Genomic DNA, 13,865 nt, shown 5'->3' with positions numbered 1-13,865 from the left:
AGGCATTTTGATTTTCCGATCCTTTTTCTTTCCTTCTTCCTAACTTTCATTTTGATGTTTTTTCTTTTTTTTTTGAGGAAGAATAGCTTTTAGGCATTTAGGTTGGTGACATGTATTTGAATAGACTGAGATCTCCTATATATCTCATTATAATGTCCGTGGTTTTAGTTACAAATGAGAAACCATTTGAAGAGTTTTATGACCATGGTTGCATTTTTTTCAGTTATTTTCAAGGAATTGACATTTGTTTCTAGTTTAAACTTTGAAAAGATACGTAAGTGAGACTGATAAAAGACTAGAAAGCTTAGTGGTGGAGAAAGTTGTCAAATACCTGATAGAGTTCCAAATAAAAATCATAGAATATTTTCTTTATAGTCGTCTGTTCTGTTACTGATACAGATTAAGACTAATACCATTTTTCTTCTTAATTTTACAGAGTTAATAGAGTGGATACAACCTTGCTGAAGATGAAGAATATACAATATTGAGGAGATTTTTTTCTTTTTTCTTTCAAGTCTTGATTAGTGGCTTGCCTCAAGTTACCACTTTTCAGTCAAGTCTGTTTGTTTGCTTCTTCAGAAATGTTTTTTACAATCTCAAGAAAAAATATGTCCCAGAAATTGAGTTTACTGTTGCTTGTATTTGGACTCATTTGGGGATTGATGTTATTGCACTATACTTTTCAACAACCAAGACATCAAAGCAGTGTCAAGTTACGTGAGCAAATACTAGACTTAAGCAAAAGATATGTTAAAGCTCTAGCAGAGGAAAATAAGAACACAGTGGATGTCGAGAATGGTGCTTCTATGGCAGGATATGGTAAGATAACCGTAGCATATTTCTAGTCTCCTCCAATCCCCATTTAAAGATGGTTGTGGAAATTGAAGTTATTACTTCATGCATAGGTCTTTGCAAAGTAATTTTTTCTTGACTTTTTATTATGAAAATTTCAAATGTACTGAAAAATAGAGATACTATGATAAATACGTACATATTCATCATCCAGACTTAACAGTTATTAACATTTGGCAACATTTGTTTTATCTAATTGTTGAAGAATATTTAAATTATAGAAATTATGACATTTCGCTGCTAGATATATATCGCTGAAAAAAATGTATCTTGGAGGCCAGGTGTGATGGCTCACGTCTGTAATCCCAGCACTTTGGGAGGCCGAGGCGGACGGATCACGAGGTCAGGAAATTGAGATCATCCTGGCTAACATGGTGAAACCCCGTCTCTACTGAAAATACAAAAACAAATTAGCCAGGCGTGGTGGCACGTGCTTGTAGTCCCAGCTACTCGGGAGGTTGAGGCAGGAGAATCATTTGAACCTGGGAAGCAGAGGTTGCAGTGAGCTGAGATCGCGCCACTGTACTCCATCCTGGGTGGCAGAGGAAGACTTCGTCAAAAAAAAAAAACCAAAAAACCAAAAATGTATCTTGGGCTGGTGTTGATGGCTCACACCTGTAATCTCAGTACTTTGGGGGGCCAAGGTGGGAAGATTGCTGGAGCCCAGGAGTTTGAGACTACCCTAGTAGCCTAGGCAACATAGTGAGACCGCTACTAAAAATACAAACAAAAAATCAGCTGGGCGTGGTGGCAGGTGCCTGTAATCCCAGCTACTCGGGAGACTGAGGCAGGATGAGGCAGGAGAATCACTTGAACCCGGGAGACGGAGGTTGCAGTGAGCCGAGATCGTGCCACTGAATTCTAGCTTGGGTGACAGAGTGAGACTCCATCTCAAAAAAAAAAGAAAAAAAAGAAAAAAAACATTAGCCAGGCATGGTGATACACACCTGTAGTCTTAGCTAGTCGGGAGGCTGAGGTGGGAAGATGGCTTGAGCCCAAGAGGTCAAGGATACAGTGAGCCATGTTTGCACCACTGTACTCTAGCCTAGGCAAGAGAGTGAGACCTCATCTCTTAAAAAAAAGGTCTTAAAAAATGACCTTCTTGGACATAATACAATACCATTATCACACCTAGTTTATATTTAAATTTTCCTGATTATCCCAATATAAGCCATCAATTGTATAGCATTTATTATTTCCTAAGAAGCAGGATTTGCCTATATATCTCCAGTATTGTTTATTGCTGTTCTCCCTTTCACATTACTGGGTCCTGTTGTGTTTTAAGTTTCTTATCATGACATGTTCTTTCTTTCCTTTAAGACTTAAAAAGGAGACAGAACAGATAGTATGGTTTTGTCTGGAACAATGTATATACATGAATGTGTGGACATTTTCTCTATTTCAGTTTTGTTTGTTTAATTAAAAGTTATGGCTGGGCACAGTGGCTCACATCTGTAACCCCAGCATTTTGGGAGGCTGAGGTAGGTGGATTGCTTGAGTCCAGGAGTTTGAGACCAGCCTGGGCAACATGGTGAAACCATTTCTCTACAGAAAATACAAAAGTTAGCAGGGCATGGTGGCATGCACTTGTAGTTCCAGCTACTTGGGAGGTTCAGGTGGGACAACTGCTTGAGCCTGGGAGGTTGAGGCTGCAGAAAGGTGTGATCACACGCCACTGCACTTAAGCCTGGGTGACAGAGTGAGACCCTGTCTCAAAAAAAAAAGTGATACATGCATATATTTAAATAATCTAAGTGTGTTATGATTCCTGTAATGAAAAAGGGCAGTTTTTTCCACTCCCAAAAGTCCTCAAATTTCCTGTTCTTTAGAGCCACCCATTTTAAATTCTTTCATCTCATTTTTTTTGGTGATTATTTCTGTATCTAAATAATATGCTCTGTGAGCTACTTTCCGATTTTTCAGTTATAGGTGTTATCTGTTAACTTCTCATTATGCAAGGTGAGAGTTTAGCTTTCTTTCTCACCTAAAAATGCATTCCATCCACCCCCCAGGCTGTTGTCACATCTATATCCTTCTTATCCTTTCATTTTCCCTTCATAATTTTGTTTAGAATAATATTCAGTATTTATACTATTATGACCATGTTGATGGTATTCACTATTGAGCCATGTAAAGGCATACCTCAGAGATACTGTGGATTCTGTTCCAAACCACACAATAAAGTGAATGTCACAATAAGCAAGTCACACAGATCTTTTGGTTTCCCAGTGCATATAAAAGTTAAGTTTACACTATACTGTAATCTCTTAAGTGTGCAGTAGCATTATGTCTTAAGAAAACAATGTACATACCTTAATTGAAAATACTTTATTGCTAAAATATGCCAAAAATCATCTGAGCCTTTAGCAAGTCATAATCCTTTTGCTGGTGGAGGATCTTGCCTTGATGTCAAAGGTTGCTGACTGATCAGGGTGGTGGTTGCTGAAGGTTGGGGTGGCTGTGGCAATTTCATAAAATGAGACAATAATGAAGTTTGCCACATTGATGGACTCTTCTTTTCATGAAAGATTTTTTTTGTAGCATGGATTATTTGATAGGATTTTACCTACGGTAGAAGTTCTTTCAAAATTGGAGTCAATCCACACAAATCCTACTGCTGCCTTGTCAATAAAGTTTACATAATATTCTAAATCCTTTGTTGTCATTTCAACAGTGTCCACAGCATCTTCACCAGTAGATTCCATCTCAAAAAACTACTTTCTTTGCTCTTCCATAAGAGCAGCTCCTCATCTGTTCAAGTCTTATCATGAGATTGCAGCAATTCAGTCTCATTTTCAGGCTCTACTTCTAATTCTGCAGTTACTTCCTTCACTGAAGTCTTGAACCCCTCAAAGTCATCCATGACGGTTGGAATCACCTTCTAATTCGTTCATTCGTTCTTGTAAATGTTGACATTTTTACCTCCTTTCATGAATCATGAATATTATTAATGGCATCTAGAATAGTGAATCCTTTCCAGAAGGCTTTCAGTTTACTTTGTCTAGACCCATCAGCTCTGGCCTTTTGGAATGTATTTCTTAAATAGTAAGACTTAAAAGTCCAAATGACTCCTTTATCGATGAGCAGGAGAATGGATGTTGTGTTAGCAACCATGAAAACATTAATCTCCTTGTACATCTTCAGAGGTGTTGGGTGACTGGGCACATTGTCAAGGAGCAGTAATATTTTGAAAGGAATCGTTTTTTCTGAACAGTGGGTCTCAACAGTAGGTCTTAGTGGGCTTAAAATGTTCAGTAACTCATTCTGTAAACATACGTTGTCACCCAGGCCTTCTTGTTCAATTTATAGAGCACAGGCAGAATAGATTTAGCATAATTCATAAGGGCTCTAGGATTTTCAGCATGATAAATGTGCACTGGTTTCAAGTTTAAGTCACCAGATGCATTACCCCCTAAGAAGAAAGTCAGCCTGTCGTTTGAAGCTTTGAAGTCAGGCATTGACTTCTCCTCACTAGCTATGAAAATCCTAGATGGCATCTTCTTCCTAGAGAAGAATGTTTTGTTTACACTGAAAATTTGTTACTTAGTGCAGCCACCTTCATCAATGATCTTAGCTAGGTCTTCTAGATGACTTGCTTCAGGTTCTCCATTAGCACTTGTTGCTTCACCTTGCACTTGAATCTTATGGAAATGGCTTTTTTCCTTAAACCTCAAAAGCAACCTCTGCTAGCTTCCAACTCTTCTTCTGCAGGTTCCTAACCTCTCTTAGCCTTCATAGAATTGAAGAGAGTTAGGGTCTTGCTCTGGTTTAGGCTTTGGCTTAAGAGAATGTTGTGGCTGGTTTGATGTTTTATCCAGACCACTCAAACTTTCTTCATTTCAGCAGTGAAGCTGTTTTTCTTTCTTATTGTTCATATGTTCCCTGGAGTAGCACTTTTAATTCTCTTGAAGAACTTTTCCTTTACAGTCACAACTTGGCTGTTTGGCACAAGGCCTAGCTTTCAGCCTATCTCAGCTTTCAACATGCCTTCCTCACTAAATTTAATCATTTCTGGCTTTTAGTTTAAAGTGAGAGAAAAGGGACTCTTCCTTACACTTGAACACTTAGAAGCCATTGTAGGGTTATTAATTGGCTTAATTTCAATATTGTTATGTCTAAGGGAATAGGGAGGCCTGAAGAGAGGGAGAGAGACAGAGGAAAGGCCAGTCGATGCAGCAGTCAGAACACATGTAACATTTATGAATTAAGTCTGCTGTCTTATATAGATACAATTCAAGGTGTCCCAAAGCAGTTCCAATGGTAACATCAGCAATTGCTGATCAGCTCACCATGGCAGATACAAGAATAATGAAAAAGTCTGAAATATGAGAATTACCAAAATGTGACAGAGACACAAAGTGAGAAGATACTGTTAGAAAGATGGCATCAATAGACTTGCTGCATGCAGAGTTGCTGCAAACATTCAATTGTAAAAACACAATATCTGTAAAGTGAAGTGCAATAAAACAATGTATTCCTCTATTACATTATGGTTACTTTCCTATAAACTTTTTCACCCTAGAGTTTAATAAGTATCGATTTTTGCTTCTTTGCCTAGTTTTCTACTGCATCCGCCTACAGTTGTTTAAATATTCTCCTAGCATATTCAGACACATTAGGTATTTTAGCACTTTCTTTATATTGAAGAAATCTTTCCTGATGCCTTCCAATCAGCTCTGGCCTGGACTGTTTGCTCTCTAGGATTGCAGCAGTGAATTGTTTTAAGATCACAATTTGTCATCATCTTGTAGATTTCTTTTACTCCTCTATTATATTTGATCTCCTATTTTCTAGAATTTTTAAGCTTCCTCTTTATTGGTTATCCCCTGATTTTAAGGGAACAGATCTTCTGGTAGGTTCCTGAGAAAGATGCAGATAGGTAAAAGTTTTGAGTTCTTGTATATCTTGAAAAGATCTTTTTCCCCTCAACCCTCATGCTTCATGGTAAGTTTGGCTGGGTATAGAAATAATTTTCCTTGAGATGGAAATAATTTTCCTTGAGAGTTTAAAGGCTCTGCTCTGTTCTGTTTTACTCCTCATCCCGCTAGGTTCCAGTGTTCTTTTTGAGAAGCTGATGCTCTTCTTTATCCTTTTTATGTGACTTAATTTTTGGAAGCTTGTAAGGTCTGTGTCCCACACCATTCTAAAATTTCTCAATGATGTGACTGGGTATGGATACATGTGTTGGGCCCTCAGTGGGACATCCTGCAATTTATGTCATTCAATTCTGGGATATTTTCTTAATTTATTAATTTGATTTCTATGTTTTTCATTCACTCTTTCTGGCATTCTGTTACTCAGCATTTGGGCTCTCTGGACTGTTGTCCTCCAGTTTTTGCTTATTTATTTTCCATTTCTGTCTTTTTACTTCATTTTTTGAGACGATTTCCTTAGCTTAATTTCCAGATCTTGATGGAGTTTTTAATCTCATCTAATATTTTTAATTTCTAAGAGCTATCTTTTGGGCTGGGCGTGGTGGCTCACCCCTGTAATCTTAGCACTTTGGGAGGCTGGGCAAGTGGATCACTTGAGGTTAGGAGTTCGAGACCAGCCTGGCCAACATGGTGAAACCCCATCTCTACTAAAAATAAGAAAATTAGCTGGACGTGGTGGCACACACCTGTAATCCTAGCTACTCGGGAGGCTGAGGCAGGAGAATCACTTGAATCCAGGAGACGGAGGTTGCAGTGAGCCAAGATTGCACCACTGCACTCTAATCTGGGGAACAGAGTGAGACGCTGTCTCCAAAAAAAAAAAAAAAAAAAAAAAAGAAAAGAAAAAAAAAGCTGTCTTTTGTTACATATCTGAGGTTATCAATGGTTGCTTTTTTGAAGTGTTTTTATGTTTCTTCCAAATACATCTGGTGATCCTTATTCTTCTTCTGTATTTGAGAAATGAGGCACTAAAAGGTTGATGGCAAATGCTGAGCTTTTGTGTGGTATTCACTATAGGATGATCTGGCTGGGACATTTCTTTGGGTATATCCTTAATATTTACAATGACTTCTCATACCAACTACCTGCAGTTAGGCCTGCAGTAAGGGCACAGTGCTCCACAAGACTGCCCTCACTTCAGACACCAGCCACTAGTTAGGGTATTCCCAGGCCACTTTCACTTCTGATCAAGTGGCTACAAATTTGTGGGTTATTACCTCCTCATGTTTGACAATTCACTAGATGATTGACCCATAAAACTCACTGAAAAGTACTATGCATCACTTTTGATATAAATACTTTATTTTCAATCTGTAATTGATTGAATTTGTGGATGCAGAACCCACAGATACAGAGATCTAACTAAGGGACATGAAAATCCATGGATTTTGGTATCCATGGTGGGTCCTAGAACCAATTCCCTACAGATACAGAGAGCCAAGTATACTTACTATTACAGTTTTAGTATAGAAGAAGGATAGATGCTAGAGCCAGCCAAAGGGAGATACGCATAGGACAAGGTCTGGGAGGGTACGAGATGCAGTTTCTGTTATGCTCTCTTCATAGAACCAGGACAATTACCCTCCTGGCATATCCAACACACATCAATGTGTGATAATATGCAGAATATTGCCAACTAGGGAAGCTCACCTGAACTTCAATGTACAGTTGTATTGGGGTCTCATTATGTAGGCATGATTGAATCATTGCCCACGTGGTTGAACTTAATCTCCACCCCTCCTCCCCTCACTGGAAGTCAGCTGAAAATCCCCAACTCTCTAATCACATGGTTGTCCTTTCTGACATGGCCGGCTCCCCAACCCCCGATTCTGGGTCTTCCCATTAGCACAAAATATCTAGGGCCCCACTCTGAGTTGCCTCCTTAAGGTAAACTAACAGATGTGGTCCCAGGGGCCTACCATGACTATTAAAGACATTCGTCACTCAGGAAATTCCAGGCACTTAGTGGCTACCTCCCAAGAACTGGAGACAAAGATCAGCTAAATTTTTTTTTTTTTTTTTTTTTTTTTTAATTTGAGACAGAGTCTTGTTCTGTTGCTCAGGCTAGAGTGCAGTGGTATAATCTTGGCTCACTGCAACATCCACCTCCTGGGTTCAAGTGACTCTCCTGCCTCAGCCTGCCGAGAACCTGGGACTACAGGCATGCACCACTGCGCCCAGCTAATTTTTATGTTTTTTAGTAGAGATGAGGTTTCAGCATGTTCAAGGCCAGGTTGGCCTTGAACTCCTGACCTCATGTGATCCACCTGCCTCCACCTCCCAGAGTGTTGGGATTACAAGGGGTGGGCCACCGCGCTTGGCCTAAATTTTTTATTACACAGTATCAATGTATTTTATTCCTTTGAGATGATCTCTAATATCAGTATATTTAGGTCTCTCCTGTTGAGCTGGTCAGATACCCTGGAGAAGCACTTCCTGTCTGTTGCTGGAGAGTATAGGCCTTTAAGTTTTCTGGGATCTGAGTGAGAGAAAAAGGCTGGGCAAGGAAGAGTGATCTCAGCACTCACTACTTTCATTTACTCTTCCAGTTTCCAGTGTAAACCCAGGCCCTCAACTGCTCTATCCCCTTAAGAAAATACATCTCAGATCTTCTGCAGTGGGGGAGGTTTTGGAGTGGTGCACAGAATTTAAGGATGAAATTGCTTCATAGAAAATAGCTAATGCATGCTGGGCTTAATACCTACCTAGGTGATGGGTTGACAGGTGCAGCAAATCACCATGGCGCATGTTTACCTATGTAACAAACCTGCATATCTGAAGAAACAGGAGTGTGGCGTGACCATGGGGAAGCAAAAGAAAACAAGGAAGTATGCAACCATGAAGCACATGCTTAAACTCAGAGATCAGAGGCTTAAAGAAAAGGATAGATTAAAACCTACAAAGAAAGAAAAGGATCCCAGCGCGTTAAAGGAAAGAGAAGTTCCCCAACACCCTTCCTGCTTATTTTTCCAATGTAATGCACAGCTTGGCCCACCTTACTACATCCTTGTTGATACCAACTATATTTATTTTTTCTTTTTTTTAAAAAATATATATTTTTATTATACTCTAAGTTCTAGGGTACACGTGCACAAGGTGCAGGTTTGTTACATATGTATGCATGTACCATGTTGGTGTGCTGCACCCATTAACTTGTCATTTACATTAGGTATATCTCCTAATGCTATCCCTCCCCCCTCCCCCCACCCCACAACAGGCCCTGGTGTGTGATGTTCCCCTTCTTGTGTCCAAGTGTTCTCATTGTTCAGTTCTCACCTATGAGTGAGAACATGCGGTGTTTGGTTTTCTGTCCTTGTGATAGTTTGCTGAGAATGGTGATTTCCAGCTTCATCCATGTCCCTACAAAGGACATGAACTCATCCTTTTTTATGACTGCATAGTATTCCATGGTGTATATGTGCCACATTTTCTTAATCCCGTCTATCATTGTTGGACATTTGGGTTGGTTCCAAGGCTTTGCTGTTGTGAATAGTGCTGCAATAAACATACGTGTGCATGCGTCTTTATAGCAGCATGATTTATAATCCTTTGGGTATATACCCAGTAATGGGATGGTTGGGTCAAATGGTATTTCTAGTTCTAGATCCCTGAGGAATCGCCACACTGTCTTCCACAATGGTTGAACTAGTTTACAGCCCCACCAGCAGTGTAAAAGTGTTCCTATTTCTCCACATCCTCTTCAGCACCTGTTGTTTCCTGACTTTTTAATGATTGCCATTCTAACTGGTGTGAGATGGTATCTCATTGTGGTTTTGATTTGCATTTCTCTGATGGCCAGTGATGATGAGCATTTTTTCATGTGTCTTTTGGCTGCATAAATGTCTTCTTTTGAGAAGTGTCTGTTCATATCCTTCGCCCACTTGTTGATGGGGTTTTTTTTTGTAAATTTGTTTGAGTTCTTTGTGGATTCTGGATATTAGCCCTTTGTCAGATGAGTAGGTTGCAAAAATTTTCTCCCATTCTGTAGGTTGCCTGTTCACTCTGATGGTAGTTTCTTTTGCTGTGCAGAAGCTCTTTAGTTTAATTAGATCCCATTTGTCAATTCTGGCTTTTGTTGCCATTGCTTTTGGTGTTTTAGACATGAAGTCCTTGCCCATGCCTATGTCCTGAATGGTAATGCCTAGGTTTTCTTCTAGGGTTTTTATGGTTTTAGGTCTAACATTTAAGTCTTTAATCCATCTTGAATTAATTTTTGTGTAAGGTGTAAGGAAGGGATCCAGTTTCAGCTTTCTACATATGGCTAGCCAGTTTTCCCAGCACCATTTGTTAAATAGGGAATCCTTTCCCCATTGCTTGTTTTTGTCAGGTTTGTCAAAGATCAGATAGTTGTAGATGTGTGGTATTATTTCTGAGGGCTCTGTTCTGTTCCATTGGTCTGTATATCTGTTTTGGTACCAGTACCATGCTGTTTTGGTTACTGTAGCCTTGTAGTATAGTTTGAAGTCAGGTAGCATGATGCCTCCAGCTTTGTTCTTTTGGCTTAGGATTGACTTGGCGATGCGGGCTCTTTTTTGGTTCCATATGAACTTTAAAGTAGTTTTTTCCAATTCTGTGAAGAAAGTCATTGGTAGCTTGATGGGGATGGCATTGAATCTATAAGTTACCTTGGGCAGTATGGCCATTTTCACAATATTGATTCTTCCTATCCATGAGCATGGAATGTTCTTCCATTTGTTTGTATCCTCCTTTATTTCATTGAGCAGTGGTTTGTAGTTCTCCTTGAAGAGGTCCTTCACATCCTTTGTAAGTTGGATTCCTAGGTATTTTATTCTCTTTGAAGCAATTGTGAATGGGAGTTCACTCATGATTTGGCTCTGTTTGTATGTTATTGGTGTATAAGAATGCTTGTGATTTTTGCACATTGATTTTGTACCCTGAGACTTTGCTGAAGTTGCTTATCAGCTTAAGGAGATTTTGGGCTGAGATGATGGGGTTTTCTAGATGTACAATCATGTCATCTGCAAACAGGAACAATTGGACTTCCTCTTTTCCTAATTGAATATCCTTTATTTCTTTCTCCTGCCTGATTGCCCTGGCCAGAACTTCCAACACTATGTTGAATAGGAGTAGTGAGAGAGGTCATCCCTGTCTTGTGCCAGTTTTCAAAGGCAATGCTTCCAGTTTTTGCCCATTCAGTATGATATTGGCTGTGGGTTTGTCATAAATAGCTCTTATTATTTTGAGATACGTTCCATCAGTACCTAGTTTATTGAGAGTTTTTAGCATGAAGGGCTGTTGAATTTTGTCAAGGGCCTTTTCTGCATCTATCGATATAATCGTGTGGTTTTTGTCTTTGGTTCTGTTTATATGCTGGTTTATGTTTATTGATTTGTGTATGTTGAACCAGCCTTGCATCCCAAGGATGAAGCCCACTTTATCAAGGTGGACAAGCTTTTTGATGTGCTGCTGGATTCGGTTTGCCAGTGTTTTATTGAGGATTTTTGCATGGTTGTTCGTCAGGGATATTGGTCTAAAATTCTCTTTTTTGGTTGTGTCTCTGCCTGGCTTTGGTATCAGGATGATGCTGGCCTCATAAAATGAATTAGGGAGGATTCCCTCTTTTTCTATTGATTGGAATAGTTTCAGAAGGAATGGTACCAGTTCCTCCTTGTACCTCTGGTAGAATTCGGCTGTGAATCCATCTGGTCCTGGACTTTTTTTGGTTGGTAAGCTATTAATTATTGCCTCAATTTCAGAGCCTGTTATTGGTCTATTCAGAGATTCAGCTTCTTCCTGGTTTAGTCTTGGGGAGGTGTATGTGTCAAGGGATTTATCCATTTCTTCTAGATTTTCTAGTTCATTTGTGTAGAGGTGTTTATAGTATTCTCTGATGGTAGTTTGTATTTCTGTGGGATCGGTGGTGATCTCCCCTTTATCATTTTTTATTGCGTCTATTTGATTCTTCTCTGATACCAACTTTATCAACTTTTCCTTAAAAGCGAAACTGGATTTAGTGCAGTCAACGATGGACTGTCTTTATGCCAGGTGTATCCCTTGTATAACTGATTGTGTAATGGCTGAAATTGAGAAATTGGGGCAGAAGTATTGAGTGGCTCTAAGGATGGCAAAGGATCCAAGGTTTTGTACCGTGTAACACAAAGAAACCTATGCAGATGACTGCTTAGTACAGAGAGTAACTCAGCAAAATGTTACATTGTGGCCACAGTTGACCCTTAAGATTCCTGGAGTTCCTATCATGTACATTTCTAACCATAGATACAACATTGAATGGTTGCTAGATGATTATGGAGCCCCTCCATTCTAAATCTTACAAGACACAGTTCCTCTGCCTTTTTGCAACCAGTGTTCTCTTGTTGCGAGTTCATTACACATGCAATAGCATGAATTATTATTCTGTTGACCTATTTGCTCTGCTATGAGCTGAGGATGGTTAAATACGCTCACTCTTTTTTTTTTTTTTTTTTTTTTTTGAGATGAAGTTGTGCTCTTGTTGCCCAGGCTGGAGTGCAATGACACAATCTCAGCTCACTGCAGCCTCTGCCTCCTGGGTTCAGGCGGTTCTCCTGCCTCAGCCTCCCAAGTGGCCAAGTGGCTTGGATTGCAGGCTCACGCCACTATGCCCAGCTGATTTTTTTTTTTTTTTTGGTATTTTTAGTAGAGACAAAAACTTTTGTATTTTTAGTACAGAAAAATATGCCTCGGCCTCCCAAGGTGCTGGGATTGCAGGCATGAGCCACTCTGCCTGGCCTGCTCACTTTTTGATGCTGTTTTGAAATTGATATTTTGTCTCATAAAAATTTTAGACCAGGCATGATGGCTCATGCCTGTGGTACAGCACTTTGAGAGGCCAAGGTGGGTGGATCACCTGAGGTCAGGAGTTTGAGACCAGCCACGACAACATGGCGAAACCCCATCTCTACTAAGAATACAAAGAAAGTTGGCCGGGTGTGGCGTTGCTTGCCTGTAGTCCCTGCTGCTGTGGAGGCTGAGTCAGGAGAGTCACTTGAACCCAGAAGGCAGAGGTTTTGGTGGGCCGAAGTTGTGCCACTGCATTCCAGCCTGGGTGACAGAGTGAGACTGTCTCAAAAAAAATAAATAAAATTTAATGATGGTCAAAGGGTACAAAATCTCAGACAGGAAGAATATGTTTTATATTTTATTGAGTTCTGTTGTACAGTGTGGTGCATATATTTAATAATGGGGTATTATATATTTCAGAATTGATGTTCTCATCACAGAAATATATTTGAAATATTGGATATGTTAACTAGCTTGATTTAATTATTCCATATTGTATCCACAGTTTATAACATCACTTCATAACCCATAAATTTATACAATTATAAATTGTCAATTTACAATAAAAAATTTTTGTGGCATCTTTTTAGGAATAAAAAACCCCTGCACATCCTGCACATATATCCCAGAACTTTGCACCTAGTCCTTCTAGGTTTTTAGTCCTTTCTTTACCTCTGTTTTCAATAGTACATGGTGTAAAATTTCTGGGACCTTTCGGGGTAGGATTCTGTGGAGAAAACAGGATTGCTTCTTGGCTTTTCTTACTTCTCATTAAAGATTTAGCTTTCTCAGGTCTGCTAAGTCAGTTACCATTCAGCCCTGGAGTTTTGTTACTATGGTCTCCTTTCTTATTTGTTATCTTTAGGCTTGTGGATTTGTGCTTAAAAACAAAAAGAGGAAAACAGTTTACTGTTTTTGTGGGTACCTAGAATAAGCTTAGGCTAAATGCCTGTGTTCACTTTACCATCTTTACCTGGGAATGCCTTGGACACATATTTTTCCTTCTTCCCTTATGTTGATTTTCCTGAAATAATGACGGTTAGTCTGGTCTCAAACTCTTGGCCTCATGTCGTCCTTCCACCTCGGCCTCTCAAAGTGCTGGGATTACAGGCATGAGCCACCCTGGCCAGCCAGATATTATAGAAATAGATAACATAAATAAGCAAAAGTAGAGCAGAGGTAATTTCAGTTAATTTGGTATATATCAGCATTTAGCTATATATTTTCTTAAAGTGCTATGTCATAACTATTTTCAGTTTTGTGGGTTGTATATGGTGTCTGTTATTATAAATGAACATG

The 13,865-nt window shown here is 39.4% G+C and overlaps 1 protein-coding gene and 2 pseudogenes across 5 annotated transcripts in view; 2 read left to right on the top strand and 1 right to left on the bottom strand.

The window, feature by feature from the left end:
* CCDC126 (coiled-coil domain containing 126) overlaps positions 1–13,865 on the top strand; it is a 48,286-nt gene that overhangs the window by 17,321 nt on the left and 17,100 nt on the right. For all 5 annotated transcript variants that reach the window (XM_063668412.1, XM_054494844.2, XM_063668409.1 and 2 more), the window contains one exon: positions 437–819. In XM_063668412.1, the coding sequence (XP_063524482.1) occupies positions 582–819 (238 nt within the window). In that variant the 5' untranslated portion in view covers positions 437–581. The remainder of the gene's footprint in view (positions 1–436; positions 820–13,865) is intronic.
* Positions 2,113–4,927, bottom strand: LOC129040778 (tigger transposable element-derived protein 1-like; annotated as a pseudogene).
* Positions 7,824–13,793, top strand: LOC129040379 (rRNA-processing protein FCF1 homolog; annotated as a pseudogene).

This window comes from Pongo pygmaeus, chromosome 6, assembly GCF_028885625.2.
Source record: "Pongo pygmaeus isolate AG05252 chromosome 6, NHGRI_mPonPyg2-v2.0_pri, whole genome shotgun sequence".
NCBI lineage: Eukaryota > Metazoa > Chordata > Mammalia > Primates > Hominidae > Pongo > Pongo pygmaeus.
This window is presented reverse-complemented; position numbering and strand designations above follow the sequence as displayed.